We start from the raw sequence: 19,580 nt of genomic DNA, 5'->3' as shown, positions 1-19,580 counted from the left end.
CCCATGTTCTCTTGACAACTCTTTTTTTTTCTCAGCATCATCGGATAAGTATGTTTACTTGTGAAATGTGTTTATGCCGAGACAGAATGGTGTACATCATGTACAGGCCCAGAGAGTGAATGATCCCTACATCACAGCTCTCACTGGAGGCATGGAAGTCTTCACAAAGGGGAGGTCTTACTTCGGATTGACCCTCTCCAGTAGTGTGCTCTGAACACAGAGGAATTTATATCTACACATCAAAGTCTTAGGCTGTGAACCTACCTCCCGTGCCCCTTTCTCTGTGACCCAAGCATGTGCACACACCCCCGCCCCCCCCCCATCCAGTAGGTTGGAAGAGAGAGCCAATGTGCCCACTGCCCTGGCTGGGAACAAAACCCTCAATAAATCTCCAGCTCTCTGATCACTGATTTCAGTTGCACACAGAGGCCTGATTAAGGGACCGGGCCTTTGAAGTCAGAGCCAGAGAATGGCCCTTTTAAACTCTGAGTGTCAGATAAGCTGAACCTGCAATTTTTGTATCTGTGAAATTGTCCCCTAAATGTCTGTTCCCCAGCTGTTTTCATCTTACCTCGGATAAAGGAGTATTTGTTACTCATCTGCATCCAGTGAGAGGAAGTCACAAATCAGCTAAAAGTAAACTAGAGGAGTGTTGGCCACCATATGTCCATATCACATGTCAAAAAGTACCCAGACAAATATTCTCTGCCAAAGTATGCCAATTTGTAAAAATACAGAATATTTTACAAAGTTATGATCCTCATAAGGCCAATTGCACTGTTTTTATGTCAAAATAAATAACTGAAACAAACAGGATTAAAATGTGTACATCACTCGACATCTGTTTAATCTAAATCCACATCTGTATATTGTCAAGGAGTTTGAAGAAATAGACACCATGTGTTCAATTAACAGTGTTTTGAGACTCAACTGCAGTTTGTTTGGTATGGTACAGGAATACTATCACACAGAGCAATGTCTTAAATGTGTTTTTTTTTCTTAATTGAACTTTGGAAGTACTGTAGACAGAGATGTATACATACACACAGAAAACAAATATGTGCAAATGCTTGTTAATTATAACAAGCAAAAACAAGACATAAACAAGACCTATTCTGTTTGACTGCAGAAAAAAGGTGTTCAGTTTATCCCAGTTGTTATCAGGTTATGTCAACTCCTTCACCTTTATGGGTAAACATTATTTTCTAATGTACATCATAAAAGATCATTTTGGGCTAAATATTTGCTGACTTAAACAATTTTGCATCAGCTGCAAACCATGTGCTGGGTTGATCGGGTGATTTGGTGGGCATCATTTCCTATTTCCACTGTACATATGGAAAACCTTTAAGGCAATTGTTCTTCAGTTTTCAGCATGATTTTTTTTTAAACCCGGTCCCTTGATGTCAGGGATAGAATTTCTTTGCTCACTGCTATGTATAAGCTGCCTATCCTCATTATAATAATCATAAATAATGAATGACACATGTATTAACAAAAGTGTATTTTATTTTCTCTCCAAACGGTTTATGAAAGGTTGATATTCACAATGATTAACTCACAAGTAGATGTCTTTCAGATCATAACATTTTTTGCAATGCATAATAAAAAATACAATTTTAAATAAGTTCTCATCAGATATATTTATTTATGTACTGTTCATACCAGATTTAAAAAACAGTTACATTATAAAGCCAGTCAGAACTGAAGAGGGAATATTGGACAAATGCCAAAATTCTCAGCAAAGTGCCATTACAACAAAACAAACAGCCAAAAAGAATTAGTCTCATCCAAAAAATTGTGTAGACAACAGAGCTGTCATTCAGTTAATCTGGCATCTCTCTAGATATTCTTTCATGCATGATTTGTCACAGAGACTTAGAAGTAAGATGTTAATATTTAATATTAATAACTTGACATTCTATTTCAAATATCCTGGAAGAGTTGGCTACAGCCCCCACAAAGGGAGATGAGTTCTTAACTTTAAAATGAGGTCACAGAGATATCCTAACGTTGGTTTGATTCATCAAGGATTTTGCATGACACTGTAATGCTTTTGCATAGAAAGTATCATGGAGCTTAAAGCATTTCTTAAAAGTAAAATGGTTTTGAATTTGATCCTAAATTCACAAAGTTGAAGCCCTGACTCAAGGTTAAACAAACGTGCTCATAAAAAAAAAAAAAAAAAAACATATTACAGACACATAATCTTGATAACATACATGTAGTTAAGGCACTTGAAAAGGAACCTTATTTCCCAGTCAAAAAATTACAGCAAAACAGTATCTGGCTCAAATGAACCAACCGCATTCAAGTTGCCAGATTTTTAAAACAATTGCAGTTCTGCGCAAACTGAGCTCTCCCACCATATTTAACAAGCTGAATATGTGAGGAAACAGGGTAGGATAATTACAGCAATCGTATAAAAAAAATACCTCTCGTTACAATACTAGCGTACATGTTTTTTAGGTAAAGATTTCTGTAGAATAAAAATGAAGTAAGAAAAGATGCCTTCCAGCTTTTGGAAAGGGGATTTAGTCCCCTGGAGGAGTGTATGAAGAATTTAAGTGAAAATAAGTGGAGAAGAGCACTTGTTATCTTTGGCTGTTGGCATTGTTAATGAGAACACACTGGTGTACCATATAGCGTTTTGCTGGCAATGGACTCCATGAATGTCAGTGAGACTCGGCATGCAGTGTCAATGTCATTCAGGCCCTGTGTATTGTACAAGGTCCCTGTCTGGTCGTGTGGAGATGGGAGAAAGAGGGCCAAAAACAGCTAGAAGATAATGGAGATGTCACCGTTCAACGGTGGGGTGGACTATTGTTGAACCACAGTACTTGCTTTAGGGATTTCCATTCAGTGCTCAGCCACTTAATTCGTCTGTGAACAATGTGTTTATTGATATCACACATTGGAATGACCACCTCTCTACATATGAAGCCCCATCCTGGACACTACCCTAGTTTGCTGTTTCACCTCTTTCTTTATTTGAAAAATATATAATTAGTTTGGTCCATAGTTTCTCTGCAGTCTTCTTCTTTTCTTTTTTTTTTTTTTTTGGTAGGCTGTTGCAACACATGCAACCATGTTATCACCCTCTTCTGCCATTATCTAAACAAGTGAAAAAAGATCTACCAAAAACATGATTTTTTTCTTTACAGTTTTTACCTAAAAAGTGTTATTTTTGCTCAATTATGTTTTACTTCATATCATTTACATGTTACTGTTATTTAATCAGATTTTCCTTTCAAATGTTAAACTTCTCTGAAGTCTGAATTAGCCTTTTTTGGTGCTACAGTACTCATTCTCATTTATAAACTAAGCAGTGTTTTTTTTTTTCAAACCACCCAAGCACTTTTCAAGGACTTAAGAGGCATGTTTGGCAATCCTTTATTAAAATCAAAATGAGCTGTTCAGAGAGAACACACAAGTCTTAGTCATAAAAACAGTGCTTGGTCATTGGCTCCAAATAATGGAACAAAGCTTGACAGGCTTTGTCAGATCTCATTGTATCAGGAGATCATATGCATTTTAATGTAAGCCATTTGATGGCTCTGTTCTTTGTAATTGTCCTAACGTGGGCTTGCATTTGTTTATTATGTCTTTTGGTTGGTTCCTTATGGCAGTAGGGCTCCTTCAGTAATACCTGCTGTGCTAACGCTTACTAAACATGAGCGATTGCTGACCCAGTGGCACATTTGAAGCCCAAAGTCAAAACCTGTTTGCGAGACAGGCTCTTAAATCAATCGCACATGGGCGTGGGAGGGTGCAGTCGCTACGCGCTACCTCGCTACCTCGCCGCCTGTTAGCTGTAGCTCCGCGGGCGCTAAGGTGAGCTCGGTGAGGTCCGGGAGCCAGGTACGCTAAATGATGCACGTGACGCCGGCGTCCTCCACGTGTCCGCAGTTGGTCTTGCCCCAGCCGGAGAACTTGCACTGGTGAATGGTGTCCTCCGTGCCAGCGCAGGCCAAGTCGTCCATCCATATCAGTCCAACGCCTGGGAGATATGGGGGGAAAGGCCAAGGCAAGTGAGAAAACAGCCTTGGGTTGCCGAGAAACCGGACAACCCACGGCAACGGCATATAAAATATACAGTACCGTTTTCCATCGATTGATCCTCGACAGAAGCCTTTTACTGAAGATCAGCTTTGAAAAACACTCGGCAAACAGTGACTTGTGGAAATGATACCACAGATGGCGAGGTTGAGTAGGAACAGTGCTTGTATTAAAATGAGCCTTTTCATCCTGATTAAGAGAAAAAAGGGGGCTAAAGTATCTAGTTAAACTCTGGCCTCTCCAGGATTAGGGCTATTTTTGACACTTGTGTCTGCTGTGTGCTTTTGGACATATTAATCTGAGGCAGATCTCTCGGAATGGGATGAAACGCTCAGGGTGCCAACAGTGTGGAATCTGTGCTGTTGTTCTACAGCTTGAGTCCACAAGCACGAGGCAAGCCAGCCAACTGCCACCAGAGAGGGCCTCTGGCAAACACAGCCCTGCTTATTTATGAAATAAATGCGAAACACATGAACACATGGGGCCCTTTCTCTTTTTTGGCTTGTTTTTCATTGTGACTGCAAATGATTTCAAGATCGACAGAATAAAAATGTGTAGGGACAGACAGAAATCAAACTTATGACATCTTACAAATTTACTGTGCTTGTCCATGTCTTCAGACAGTCCAACTATTTATTAAATTGAAACATCAATCCACTCATTCTTGAATTTGGATAATGTAATTAAATAGACATTATTTTGTTAAATTGTATGACTTGCTTTTCATTATTTGAATCTTGGTTTCAGTCTGGAATGGAGTCTCTTGGTGAATTCCATTTCATTTGAAATCAAAGTTATGACTACAGGGAGTCTTATTTATGATTAAGTTGAACTATGACTGAGTTCGGCCACGGCCTTATACAAAGCAGTACATGTGTACATGTGAACTATATTAACAATAAGACCGTAATGGAGGGATAATAACAGAATCATCACCATAGCCTCATGGACATTCAGGGGTTAACTCACAAAGATTTATCTTCCTCCTCAGAGTTTGGTTTTCATTAGTACTGTTTTCCTGTACAAGTCATCAAAAATTCCCTTGAGAATCCAGTGTCTATTTTCATTTTCCCAGGACTTTCTACACCATATTATTCTTGTTTGTTTCAATAAATTATCCTGTAACTTTATCCAGGAGTTGGAGGAGTTCACTGACCTTTACATACAGTAAGAGATGGAAGACCTTCTGTCATGTGGATAATTAATAGACAGTATTTTGTAATGTATAAACATCTTAAAATGATTTATCTTCTCTGATTTTCAAAAACCAGCAGGACTGCCTGGATTATCATGGCCAGTAAAATACCCATTATGAAATACTCAATGTAAATTACTAATAATCACAATAGAGGTAAAGCCAAAAAAATCATACCTATTAAGATGCAAGACTTATAGAAATATGAGGCAATACATGAAATGTAATGAAGTTAATAAGAATAATTAGAAACATTTCCAGTCAAGGAGTAGTGTTTATATTCTAGAACAGATTCATATCACATGCTTTGTACTCAGAGTGCCCACATAGATATTCTTGACTCATTTCCACATAATGTTTTAATGAAGAAACACAAATAATGTATTATTAACGGAAATTAATATGGCCTTTTCTTTTTGGAATGCATTATGATAGAATATTTCAGGCTGACAAAATTGAGACTGCAAATTCAAATGATGGATTCATCCACTAACAGATGACAGTTAACAGATGTTGGAATCCTTTCCTGCCACATAATTTTATTAAGTACTCCGTGCTGATTAGGGAATTCATGACCTGACTTGATGAATGACTGAGTGCGAAATATCTCTTCTCTTGGGTACAGCAAGTGAGCATGACTAGTTATAGTTTCAATGCGCTAAACCTTAGTGACATTCTAGCATATGTACATTACGAAAGCGCTGTGACACCTCATATGGCAACGCAATGAATTCAAAGGAAATTAATGCCATTCAAAGGCATTTACAACAGGTCTGTCTGAGAAGGGGGAAAAATTTCTCTAGAATGGCACAGCCCAAAAATGGATGTATAGAATCCCGGAGCATGTGGCATGGAACAGGTTGGCACAGATGCATGAAATGCATTCAGGAATGTTGTTAATCTGTCTATGTATGATTTATAAATGCTTTTTTGGTCTCCTTCAATATATTATAGTGAGTGTATGGAAAGGGCATCAGAAGTGGTAAATCTCACACTTTAGCACATAATCTCCTGATACTTTATCCAAATATAGACTAGAGATATATGACCATTACTTCTCTTCAAAGAACAGCGAAAGGCAGCAAAATTTTATTTGAAATACCAGGAATTTTAAAATGTAATTTGGTACATCCAATGTCAACATCTATGCTAATGGCAGTTACCACCATTTAGTAGTCATCGGCTATTGTATGTTTTTGAACAAGACCAGATCTGATCACAGAAAAAAAGTGATCTGGTGCATCTTGTCTGCAGCACAAATATGAACAGGCCCACAAGATTATGAGATGGAAATGGGCCACAGTCAAGTATTAAAACTGCAGCTGTTCAAGTGGACCTTTTCAGCTGCTAAGATTGATTGCGACATGGATATTTTTTAAAGGATTTGCTTGATTTACTTCAGAAACTCATCACATATTTTCAGACTGCCTCATTTATCAAACGAATCAGGCTAGCCGCACTACGACTTATATTAAAAGGGGTGTCTATCCAGAATATAGATGGGGCACTGTCAAGACGTACATTTCAGTTCAGTCATGCAAGACATACGTTTAGCAAAACACTGCCAATCACTGATGATGGATACAGAGAATGGTATACTTTGGCAGGGAACCATTAATGTGTTATCCAGTTACTCTAAACACTCTGTAAAGTCTAAATAAGGTGAAGCGGACAAGTCGTCCTGGCAGTGGTTGTCAAATTCAAATATCCGCAGCAGAATGTCCCCATAGGATCTCACACTCAAACTAAGCGTAGTGAGAGCAGATCCTGTTGTGATTTTTCATGTATATGAGCTCACACCGAGTGATGAAACCAAAGGAGACCCAGTCTGTTGGCACGGAAACTGCAGATGACGGGGGTGGCAGCTGCATGAACATTGTGTTGATTCCACATTCCTGGACCCAGTGCAGTGTGAAGGCAAATTAATGGGATATCGGCAAGCTAGTGGGACCACCCATGTGAGAACGCTGGGCTACGGCGATGCAACATTTCTTATTATTTTACATTTAATCTTACAGTTTTTCAATTAACCTGTTCATGCACCTGTGATTCAAACAAGCTTCATAGCCATCTGGCAAAAATGTCACCTGGCAAGTGGTTAGAAGTCTGGAGATAAATGTGAATAATGCCTTCAATGTGATCCAGCATACATTCTATCACCTGGTACTGTGTTCAGTCTTCAATCTATCACCTGGTACCGTGTTCAGTCTACATTCTATCACCTGGTTCTGTGCATGCATGTTCTGTGCAAATCCAAATTGGGTACTTGGGTTTGGACGCATCCAATAGAGTGTACCAAAATCAGACAGTAGTTCTAAAACTGATCAATATAACAGTGAACAAAGGCTTGTGAGAATGGTGTAATAAAAGGTATAGCGCCTCACCTTGGCCGAACCGAGCGGTTTTGTGAACTTCCCTGGCTCCTTTGTAGCCCAGCATCCTGCAGACGACGTCGCCGTCCTTCTTGTCCCACACGTCGTCGCACACGGTGCCCCAGCGCTTCTCGTGGAACACCTCCACCCGTCCCTCGTGTGGTCCGGAGCCGTTCACCAGCCTCAGAAGGGTCTCTTCCACTGTGGCACACGCAACAAACACACACACAGAAACACACACACACACGGTAAGGCTAGGAGAGATCACTCCCTGCTAAACGGTGTGTGTATGCGCAGGTTCTGTGTGTTTGTTTTGTGTTTTGTTGTAATTTGCTTAATAAAAAAATGTAATGTGAATAGTAACATTGTCCGTATGGTTATGTTATATGAGACAAAAATGTGTCTTTACAGCTGGTGGAAGTGGCTTAAGTTGCTGTTTACTTTTCTGCAAAAAAAAGGGGGGGGGGGGGCGAAAACGAATAATTTGTGGAAAACGTTACGCAATGCTTGTTAAAATCATATAAGTGTGATCACTTAGGGTGTCATATGCCTAGGTCTTCATTGACCTTCTTAAAATACTATTGAAAAGAGTCAAGTACACTTTTTAAGACTTGTTAGGGAAGGTTAGGGAAGGGTGTAACACTTCAGAGCCTGAGTTGTTGGAAAATATACTAATCAAAATGCTTAACTTGCTGAACTATAAGATTCATGATATGGGGGTTTACACAGAATACAGATGCATGTAACCCTACAAGATAAAGCCTGAAAAGAGTGCAAGAACATTGCGTAAATATGTCACAGATGCAGGCTAGCTCTTGGCCCAAAACATGAAGCCCATCTGGGTGAGTGGAAACACATGTTCCCCATAGACATGAAGTGAAGACCTTCATTTTCTCGGAAGAGATCACTCTAGCCGCTCAGAAGTCTTTCATCTGTACTGCTGGAGCCAACTCAGGTTAACTCTACTGTTAGGTAAACATCTTGGAAGGCTAATGCTGAGCAGCAAAGGCTATAAAAAGTACAACACAAGAAAATGACAAAAAATAGCACCAATTAGGAACAATCAGGAAAGTGACAGGCCAGGATGACAGGGTTGATGTTAAAAATGTGTCATGGTAATTGGGAAAGACAACCGGTTCCGTCATCTTCATTTAAGGTGTGGATTTCTGCAGACTCGTTCAAGAATGCGACTTTCAAGGGATGATTTATCTGAGCCACTGAGCCAGTCAGTGAAAGACACGATTAATGCACCTATTCTGTGTAAATGAGAGTAAGAGGGATTGATTTACACTCCACGTTTGCAGTCAGAGGGATGACTGAAAGACATCTTGCTGTTGTATGGCTCAATACACTGTCAAGGTACCATGATGTTTGTGGAGCAGAGAGACACTGAACGAAGACTGCTGAGAACCTGTGTCCAGTATCATCTTAGCCTTTATATGTTACATGTTTCAATCTCAATACTCAGTCATATCGCATCATAAATATAAGCTTTATTCAAACATCAAGTGTGTTTTGTGTTCAATATTTGCCTTTATTTACAAGAAAAATGTTTTACTTACCTACTGGCTTGCATAAACCATTTTTCAATGTAGTCTACATTATTATGTATTAGTATTTGTACTATAAAGTGCAACGGTTAAGTAAAACCATTTCAAGCACAATGCCCTGGAAAGCATCTGTCCCTGAGGAGTGCTTTGTGTCAGCGTTTTGGGTTGAGGAGATAACTGCTGGAGCAATCGGTTCACGAGCTGGGTGGAGGCAACCGCTCTCTCTGCCAGCTGACTGTTATTTGCACTGGGCTGTATTCGTCGAGGCAGCTGGCCAGCGCGATGAAATCCGGTTCAAAGGGGGCGCTCCCTCTTAATCTGTGTGTTTACGAACACCCCTCAGAGAAAACAAGTGACATTCTCCCATGGAAGGACTGAAAGTCGGAGGCCGACCTTTTCAACCCGAAAAGGCCACAATAGCGCAGAATTTGAAAAGGAATGTACATGAAAAGGAAGGTAGATCTGAAATGAAGGCCCTGTTGCTAAAGGAACCGTGTTGATTCTCTACCCAGAATCCTCTGTATGAGAACAATGATGTTTTGATCCTTTAAAAAGAGGTACTCGCATTGTTGCAAGTAAATTAAACTTTCACTAAACTTTCATTGAACTTTTCATGTTCAAATGAATTAGCGGCAAATACAAATCACTTATAAAACATGTAAGAATAATGGATTGTACAGTTGATATATATGCGAAAATTTTAACTTATAAAAAAAAAGTATTTTGCCAAGGCACTGGACATATATAACTATACTGCATTGTAACATGATCTCCTAAGAACTGTCAAGCCCAGTTCAGTTTCTGGACAATGTAAGAAGCAATTTCACTTTTGACAGCCTAGCAGCTGTGATTATTCCACTGCATACTTTCAGCTGTAAAATTTAAATTACGAAAAGCAGAGAAATGGTTTTGCCCCAGGGGATCAAGCTCTGAAACCCGTGATGGCAATATCTTAAAAATAATCCATGAAATATTTACGTACATTTTGGGAGTGTCCAAAAACCAAGTTCTGGCAACACGTTGTACACATGCTCAATATTACAGGCCCCCTCTCTCCAGATGTCTTACTGGTGACAGATGATTCTAAGATGAATCCAAAGCACTTTTCTAAGAAGGCTCTCTAAGCAGGGCTCCTTCAGTTCATTGCATTGTTTATGATCCACTGCCGCCAAGAAGGCTTTCCTTAAGAGCTGGGTTGAGCCTATAGTGGGTCTCAATGTCCTGTGGAAAAACCATTTGTTGGACATAGTTCTCTTAGAGAGAGCTTCAGCCAGACTTCGAAGAGCTTCTCCCAATGTTCTTACTGCCTGGGACGCGAGTGTGGAGAGTGTGTTGCGTTACGTTCATTTCAGAGATCAAGTATTGCTTAAGAGTTACCTCATTATTTGTATTAGATATATCTGTAACTTCCATTAGCTATTAATTCAGCCATACACAACCACATATTGATTTTGGATTTTTAACAGAATTTATAATTTTTTTGCCACCCTCCATCAATTTTTTGAAATCATTAAAAAAGGAAGAATTATTGCTGAGCACCATCACAATGTAATTTATAGCTGTATTTTTGCTGAATTCTGTTGTAAGCTTTCGCACAAGCATCAGTTCGAGGGAACAGCAACAACACATCTGGCAAAGACTCTTTTTTTTTGTTTAAACTCTATGTTTTGAAAACTGTGTTAACCACTGTGTTCTGAACTTGGAAAAGACTTTTCTGTTGGTGTGCCAGTACTCTAACATTAGCCATGTCTATTCAAAAGCAGGCATTTAACCTCAAAGCTTAACATTACAGTATTATCCCGGCTTGATTTAGGGGCTTGATGTTTTATATCAAAGTCAGGTAGCCAACTTTTGAAACGGGACATGCGTGGGGGGATGGGGCGGGGGCCGTTGGAGGAGGGCGAAGTTGGGGTAGAGGGTAGGGTGGGAGGGTGTGGGCGGTGCTAAGGCAATGCTAGCTGATATTATAGAGGTTAAGCTTTCATGCAGGCCCATTTTACAATCTGCCATGCTGTCCAGGTGGGTGTAGATGTCTGACTCCACGCTTGTCTGTACAGATGTCAACCGCGACTTTATAGATGTCAGTCTAGTGGGGAAAGGTAAATGAATGAAGAAGAGAGTGAGATCTGGGAGATTGAGAGCCTGTGATCTTTGAGAATGGATAGGCGCAGGGGGGCCCAGAGCTTTTGGTGACAGTCCAGCACCCACTCAACCATTAGCGCCACAGCCCACACTTATGGAATCAATTTCGTATGGAGAAAAAGAGACCTCTATCCCCTTAAATCACAGGACGTCAAATTTAGAGTCAGTGATCTTTCCTTGTACCTAATAGAGTAAAATATGTTTCAGATGTTTGGAACCGTCACATATATAGAACGGAGTTCCAGCTTTCATCACACCAAAATGGTTCTAATGATGTCATAGAGAAAACACAGCATCGCCAGCCTGAGGAAAAATTGGGGGTTCGCCTTTGCTTTCTTTCTCTACGTGAAAACACATTTCGGTTTTATTCAAATAATTCGCCTGTCAGGTTAGACATGCACTGAAAGGTGTGAAAGAACAGTGTGATACAGCAGGTACACGGAGTCACTGAGGGGAATGCTAACAAATCAAATCAAAATTCACACATCTGTGTAAAAAAATATTGCTTTTCCCTAACAAGGAATTTCTGCTCGTCTACAAAGAAAGGAGTTCCCAAGTCCAGCATGCACTTTTGACAAGGAATTTTCATTGCTGTGGTCGATTCTCCTGTAAACTATATTTACAGACCATGCTGCCTGAGACTCTGAAACGCATCTTTAAAATCCTCTAGATATCGATGTACGTAAGTAATGAACTCCCTGGACTGTAAAGCACAGGTGAATTAGATCTGTTTAGGGTGTTAAATTTAAGCCATGAAGGAAAATTACAGGACTCAGTGCTCTTGTATCCCCTCACTCAAAAACACGAGGAAAATGTATTTATTGGTAATGTTTGGGAAGTAAGGTTTCGTGCCTCAATGGTTCTCCAAAGTGCCCTCAAACATAGTCCTAATAAAATAAGGATGGAAGCACTGATTTCCAGGCCAGGCAGGGCTTGTGTGGGTAATGGAATTCCTTGGGGCTTGTTTACTGGTTTCATACATGTGGTACCTCCCCTACTGCCCCACAAAATAGTTCAACTGTGACATCATCAGTGTGAGACTAGCATGTGTCCTTGGGAATCATAATGTGCATCGTTTTTCTTGTGAGAGATTTTTTACATGCATCGGCACCCAACGCCACCAATTGCACATTTAAGACAACAAGCTTACCTGTCTTTTCACCCAGGACCCCTCTATCTCCTTTGTCGCCTTTTTGACCCCTTTCTCCTCTTTCACCTTGAAAACAGAAGAACATTACAAATCAGAACATGCGCAATGGACATCACAACGAGTTTGGGTTGATTAGACTGTTAAATGTGACAGTTATGCGTGGAAGGATCACCTCTGAGACCTCTGCTATACACAGAGTCTCCCACGATGCTCATTAATCTCAACTTCTGAAACCATAACCATATGCTCTGTTGTGAATTTTTGCGGGTGGGATAGGATTAGGGCTAAACCTAGGCTATGGTTTGTGGTTTTCAAATCACAGCTCCGACATGGGAGAAGGGCTACATTCAAGGTTACCGTAATATAATATAAACTAATGCAGTCACCCTCACACTGAGAAAAAAGCTAAACCTACCAACCTCAAGTGTTAAATTAGGGGAAGCACTTGTACAACTCAAAATTCAATTTCCTAAATATAGCATTTTATCATTGTGATATTCACCGAGGGAACCACAAATGGAATGTTATTTCCTTGTCATTATGCTTCATATTTGTCAATTACAATATAATTGCCATATGGTACAGTCAATTCCCCTTCAAACATGCACTCTACTTACTGGCCGTTGAGTACATATGTTGTAACTATATATTGAGTTAGCCTTTTCAAAATCCATTTCTACCGAATTTATATTGGCACACTTTTTCTGTAAGTCAATGATATTCCTTTGCAAGAGGAAAGGGGCACTGAAGAGAGACTTCTTTGAATACACACATGCACATACCAATACATGCACACAAACACACACACACACTCACACATACACATAAACTTCCCCAGTATTATTCTAAATATAACAAAACAAACCCTAAATAAGGCTTGGCTGGGCAAAGCAGGAATCTAAAAATCTGTCTTCTGAGGTTCAAAGACTTGACCACACACTAGACACTTCCTTTAGTGCTACTTTTCAAATGTTTTGAGAAAACAAACAAAAACAAAACAAAAAAAAAACACTTAATTAGACTTGTGTAATGATCATTTTACAAAAACTACAGTGTTCCCTTCAGTACGGGCAGTAAAATATGAGCAGCTGATCTTGTTCTCCAAGAGAACACATCACACCCTTCATCGGGGTCATGATATCATATTCTCCATAGACAAAGGGCAGACTCAGCCATAGAGCTGGGCCATGGGCAATTTAACACAGAACCTATCAGGACTGAATCCCAGTGAGCTTTCAAAGCAGTCACTCACCAACATTTCTTTTACAGTTTAACAGTCAGTTTTATGTTGATTAAATATCAGAATGAGGGTGTGTGATTGTGTGGTTGTGCATTATTCTTACTGATTACTATATTTCACTTGGAAGAGTCTTACAGTTTACTATAAATATCACGTCCTGCAATGGAAGAGAAGTAAAGTTTTCCAGAGATTTAATTCTGGGCTTAATGTGAAAAATGAATTAATCAGAATGCTGGCACATTTAATTGGGCTGAACTTTCAACAAGTTAGATCATTGTTTAACAAGATCATTGTTTTCAACAACATCATTGTTTTGTCTTTTACAAAGTGTAGTAGTATACCAAGAAAAATATATGCATGTAGTTGCCAGAGTTTCAAAATAAAACATGTTTTGTTTAAATGGTTATTTAAATATTAATAAATGACATCAATTATACCACCCAAACATTTAATTTTTCTTAGCTTTTTCCACAATACCTTGACATATCTACCCACTGTAATAGATAACAGATGCATTCCAGACTCAATGACCTGTATCCGTATCTTTGTTGCTGGCCTTTATCAAAGAAAAACAATACGTTGTGCCATAATTATAAAAATGTAATAGCATACGGCAATCATTACTTTTTACATATCCTCATTCATAGCCTTACACTCTTAAGATCATTTTTCAGTTAAGATAAATAGCCTCGTAACCAGTGCTACAGTCAGGTTTCCTGGTACGATATGGAGGTAAAGCACTACAGAGGATCTCAAAAGCTAAAAAGGCTCAAAAGTCACTTGGCTTTATGGCGCAGGCCAAGTCATGACCTGCGCCTCTTTTCCCTGGTCTGTGCATCTGTGTACAGACATGAATGCTCTCTTGTTTCACCAAGTAGTGGGTCTTTATTCAGGTTCTGAAGCACACACTTCCCACTGAATTCTCTGAATTCCTCTTCCCTGGCCAGTCATTTGAGTACATTGTCTACTAGACTGGCAGATTACTTTGTCTCAGGAAGCTTACGTAACTTATATTTTACACATGCATTTGCACAGCTGGCATTTGCCGAAGACATTTGAGCTAGGTACCTTGCCCAAGTGTGCTCTTCTGGTTACAAGTTCATCTCTCTAACCACTACACCACACTGCCAACCCTTCCAAAACCTCAGAATGTGGCGCGATGCACTGCTTTTGTCGACAATGTTTTTTTATGACAGCTGGTGTTGCCATAAAGTGATATTCATGGACATTTCAATTGGCTGTTATTTAACTGGGGATGTAATTAGTATGTCTCCTTTCTAAAACCGGAACTAACCCACGAGACGTGGCACCCAAGAAGAACCACCAATTGCTTGGTCTTGTAGCCGGTAGACCACATCCTCTGTTCACAATGTGAACAGTGGTCGGGATACATTTTACAAATACCCATTCTTAAAATACATCACAGGAAAGGAAACAAAATGACTGTTTGGAGAGGTATTTTAGAAGTGGCACCAAATCTTTCCGTTTCCACTGAAGGGCTTTAGGGAGGCTAATAGGCTTCGCGGAAAGGCGGAACGACTTTGTTGTTTTAATCGCTCTTGTTTTAAGCCTCTTTTTCCTGAGTTATAATCTGCGGGATTCGGTATAGATCAACCGGGATGGGCTGCAGATGCATCGAGCTGCAGAACCTTATCCGAGCTCAGCGTTGTTCACTCAAGGGGGGTTGGGACTTCACCAAGTGACAGCTCGGCCAAACTAAACTGATCCACACCAGCTGCATGTTAAACACGCTCGGGGTCCATGAAAAACACAAAAGATCCATTGTACTGAGTTACAACCATCACAAAATCAGCTTAGGCGCACCGCTTTGAACCATTTGTGAGAGAGGACAAACATTAGATGTCTCCCAAGTAATGGTTTGATAAATATCCAAGGTATTTTCGTGTTACGTGCTATCAGTAGCTTGGTGAGTAGCTTTCCGTACATTCTTCACCCGAAAAAACACAACACTGAATCAGTGCAGTAGGTCAGGCTGCCTGAGAGGAATGATTGATGTTGGTGTTCCAGAAAAAAAACCAACACAAGTCAATGCTTGATTGGGATGCCAAGCCAAGTTAAATGATGCTTCATGATTCTATTTTAGGGGAATTCATTCGGTTTCCATTTTCATACCTTAAAGGAACAATCACAGTACACAACACAAAATACAGTATGTAAAAACAAAAAATATAAAAAATACTACAAGAGCACCTTAACCCTCCATATTGTCCACCTAGCAATGTGTATGTGTCTACGAAGAGCATGCAGCACCAGCAGCACACTGTCACAGCGTGGGTCACTTTCATTCTGGTTCAGGCAATTAATTGAAGTTCCATTAATGAATTGAGAAATGTCCATAAACATTCTATGAGGATTATTCATTAAATGGATTCCATTTCAGATAATTTCCCGAAGTGACTGAATTGAAATGGAATGGCCTCCAACCCTGTGTTCTATCACAGCAGGGTCAGGGAAGTGGATGTGGAAGGTGGGCGGACTCCGTGGACTCTAGAGTCACGCACATGACACAATAGGAGCCTGCTTGTAATGTAAAGCGTACCTTTTGGCCCTCTGGGTCCCATTTCACCTTTGGTCCCGGGGAGTCCGCCGTTTCCGGCTGGGCCCTTTAGACCACGTGGACCTTGGATTCCTTTTTCCCCGGGGAACCCTGACAACGAGCAACACCGATACATCACAATTGCTTTCATACAAAGTTTTATATGCTGTATCTGGTGCTAAATAACAAACACGCAAACCGTTGCAACTGTCTTACAGAGAACTACCGTAAATGAGTTCCCATGCTATGAATGCTGTCAAATGTTAGCAGACCTTCTACGAAATGCTGACTGTTGGAGTGATGCTACATGTCACCAGTCTAAGATGAACTGGAGCTTTGCTGCCTCATGAGATATTATGAGCAAACAGGGAAACATCATAGTTTAAAAGATTATGGTTGCTGTTTTTTTTACACTTTGGCAATGGCTTTCAAAAGTAATTCACTGGAACAATCCAAAAAAAAAATGTTTGGAGGGATGGAACTTTACACAGAGCGTATGACCACATCCCATCTTTGGGGAGAGAAGTCTAATATTCTTTCCTTGTGACCCTTCGGGGAGGGCCTCATCATCTTGAAGTATAAGCAGGTCAAGTTCACCTTCTATTGTTTTTTTGTTTGTTTTGCAAACGCAGAGTACACGCCTGCAGGAAGACTTGTACTCTGCATTTGCAAAACAATGTTAAAAACCATACAAGGTGAATTTTAAAAGCTTGAAAAATCAATTTTTCTGTGTGAATCATTTCACTTCTTCATTTGAACTTGTTTTACTAGTTTTAATGCACCAAACCAAGTGAAGGTGAGCACAGTGATTTTATTATACATCTATTTAGTCAGACATCACTAAGGTGGACCAAATGTAGAAATGACAGTTACCTGCAATCCCGGGCAGGCCAGGTAATCCTGGGTCCCCTAGGGGCCCCACATCTCCCTTTTCACCCTTTGGTCCCGGAGGCCCTTGATGACAAACAGGAGAGAGAGAGACATTTTTTTAGTGATTGAACAGTGAAAGGATAAAGAAAACCTCACTGCTAGAACAAAATGTTCCATGGAGTGTTTTTTCGAACAGTGATACCAGACTACATTGCCATTTCCTGGGTGTGTGACATTCAAACTGCATCAGTATTGACCACAGAGCTGAGCTTCAGGAAAAGATCTGACTCCTGCAGAGCAGATATTAAAGGGACACCCCCAGCTGTCTCTTGTACTTGGCTTCAGCTGACCAGACCTCACTGCGTTTGTTTTTCGATTGGGCTCACTACAATGAGGAGCATTTGGATATTGTGGAGCCAAGGAGGCACAGATCTACTGATAGAGAACTTTTCTAGGGCTGTTGTCGATTTGCTGCGTAAAAATAAGAGAAACCCGGTTCTTATTAATATGAGCTATTCATAAACCAGAGGGTGTGGTGCTGAATACTGAATTAATGGAACACTGCGTAGACTCTGGGACGTGTACAAGTATAAAGCTTGAATTAATGCACTTATGTACTCTTACATTGTAAGCAGGACAAGAACATCTGCCAAAAGAAACGTCATGTAGTAATATAACTGACTTGGGCTTAATCCTACTTTTAAAAACGTCAGGCTTAGAGATTAAAAAGTGAGACTCTACCCAATAGGTGTCTCATTCTGCATTCTTCCCATACCAGTTTAGCAGACAATTGGATTTATTTGTTAAAGTGTGAAGGCTTAACAACAAACCTTGGCAAATGGCTCTAAAGAATGCATATTTCCTTGTTTGCAGAAATGCATATATTTACCATTGCAGTGTCTCTCTCTTTTTGACCATGGATGGCAAGTACGCCTTTCTGAAAGATCTATTTAGGAGGAATTTTGCAGTGTCTTTTTTTTTTAAATCTTGCTTTTGTTATTGACTTGTGAGGCTGTGCCAGCCACCTATGTATGAAAGGGGAAAGGGAAAATAAGCAGTGATTTGAATTGGCCATTGTTCAGCATGCCATCATTTTACCTCCGAGCTCGTGGGCCTACGTCAGGTGCTGGAGCTCCTGGCCCATTGCTTTTCCTCAAGCCCAACTGAGTCGGACAGACTTCCTCTGTGGGGATCTCTGACATCAATTTGAATCCTTCGATTGCGCTGAATATTTCTTAAACCTTTTTGGCTCTGCGATGTGTAGTCTAAAATGGAATAAACTCAACGTGGCGGTCGGCCAGTGAGCTAATGTATTTCAGAATAGCCCCAGACAATCGAAGGCACATTAGCCAAGAGGTACATTCTCAGCGACACAGGCCTTTCTTTATCATGTATTGAATATTGAACATTCTCTGTCATCATAGGTCAAATAAAAAAAAATAAGAGGATAATTAATTTGGCAAATCAATCACATGGCTTGTAGCTCAAACCAGAGCTATGAATCAATACTCCAGACATGTTATTGATACTTCAATTAAGATATCTTAATTCTGAAAACACATGTATAACTTGAAAGCTATGTGTTCAGACAGTAAGTTGTCCATCCATCTACACTGCTTATTCCTGGTCTGGGGAAGGCGGCAGGAGCTTATCCCAGCATGCACTGGGTGAAAGGCAATACACCCATCACAGAGCACACACACTCATACCTATGTTGTCCTCATGTTAAAAAAAACTTGACCCCCAAAGCAAGTTTTGAAAAACTGAAATAAACCTGATTAACAAGTTCTGGAAAACATAACTTACATAGGGCTAACATAGGGCTAAGTTGTGGTGGAAACCACATATATTTTTTCACTATGGACAAACTATTAATCCAATTACAATTTGACGGACTGTATAGTATTTTCCTGGGCTGTTTCCAATATGGAATAGGAAGTTCAGTATAAACAGTGAGGGTTTTTAAAAAAAATATAACATCTCAAAAATATTTTGGTTGCCAAGGCTTTTTGATCTCTCTGAAATTACTGTGAAATGAAAAGGCTGCGAACAGAGAATTTGAGAGCTTGTGGTAAAGACTGACTTAGAAAAGCAAACATGTCTTCCCGGACGTCGTTACATTTAATCAAGATAAGAGGCCCTACAATTGTGCTGCTTCCATGTTTAAACCCTCCCAATATTAGCTGCAATTTTAAAATGTGTCTTTAGATCTAAAAATGCACTTTTAGAATGTATTTTTCGCTTGAACTAGCAGCAGTCCGCCCTGTCCAAATTGGAAGGTATGAAATATAAGCAAACGCCATTTGAACAGGGAGAGGCACGACGCCAGTAACACAAGTTACAGTACCACTGTGAGGTGTGCACGTTCGCTGGCCAAAGCACTGCTTAATGAAAAACAAATGTGATGTTCACTGGAAATAATGACAAGGCTCAGTTCTGTGGTTT

At 40.0% G+C, this 19,580-nt stretch overlaps 1 protein-coding gene across 3 annotated transcripts in view; it reads right to left on the bottom strand.

The window, feature by feature from the left end:
• Positions 1-1,491: 1,491 nt before the first annotated feature.
• scara5 (scavenger receptor class A, member 5 (putative)) overlaps positions 1,492-19,580 on the bottom strand; it is a 43,635-nt gene continuing 25,546 nt past the window's right edge. For all 3 annotated transcript variants that reach the window (XM_035420638.1, XM_035420639.1, XM_035420640.1), the window contains 5 exons: positions 17,139-17,219; positions 16,269-16,376; positions 12,469-12,534; positions 7,639-7,827; positions 1,492-4,000 (listed from right to left, as the gene is read on the bottom strand). In XM_035420638.1, the coding sequence (XP_035276529.1) occupies positions 3,867-4,000; positions 7,639-7,827; positions 12,469-12,534; positions 16,269-16,376; positions 17,139-17,219 (578 nt within the window). In that variant the 3' untranslated portion in view covers positions 1,492-3,866. The remainder of the gene's footprint in view (positions 4,001-7,638; positions 7,828-12,468; positions 12,535-16,268; positions 16,377-17,138; positions 17,220-19,580) is intronic.

Source organism: Anguilla anguilla, chromosome 6 (assembly GCF_013347855.1).
Source record: "Anguilla anguilla isolate fAngAng1 chromosome 6, fAngAng1.pri, whole genome shotgun sequence".
Classification (NCBI taxonomy): Eukaryota; Metazoa; Chordata; class Actinopteri; order Anguilliformes; family Anguillidae; genus Anguilla; species Anguilla anguilla.
This window is presented reverse-complemented; position numbering and strand designations above follow the sequence as displayed.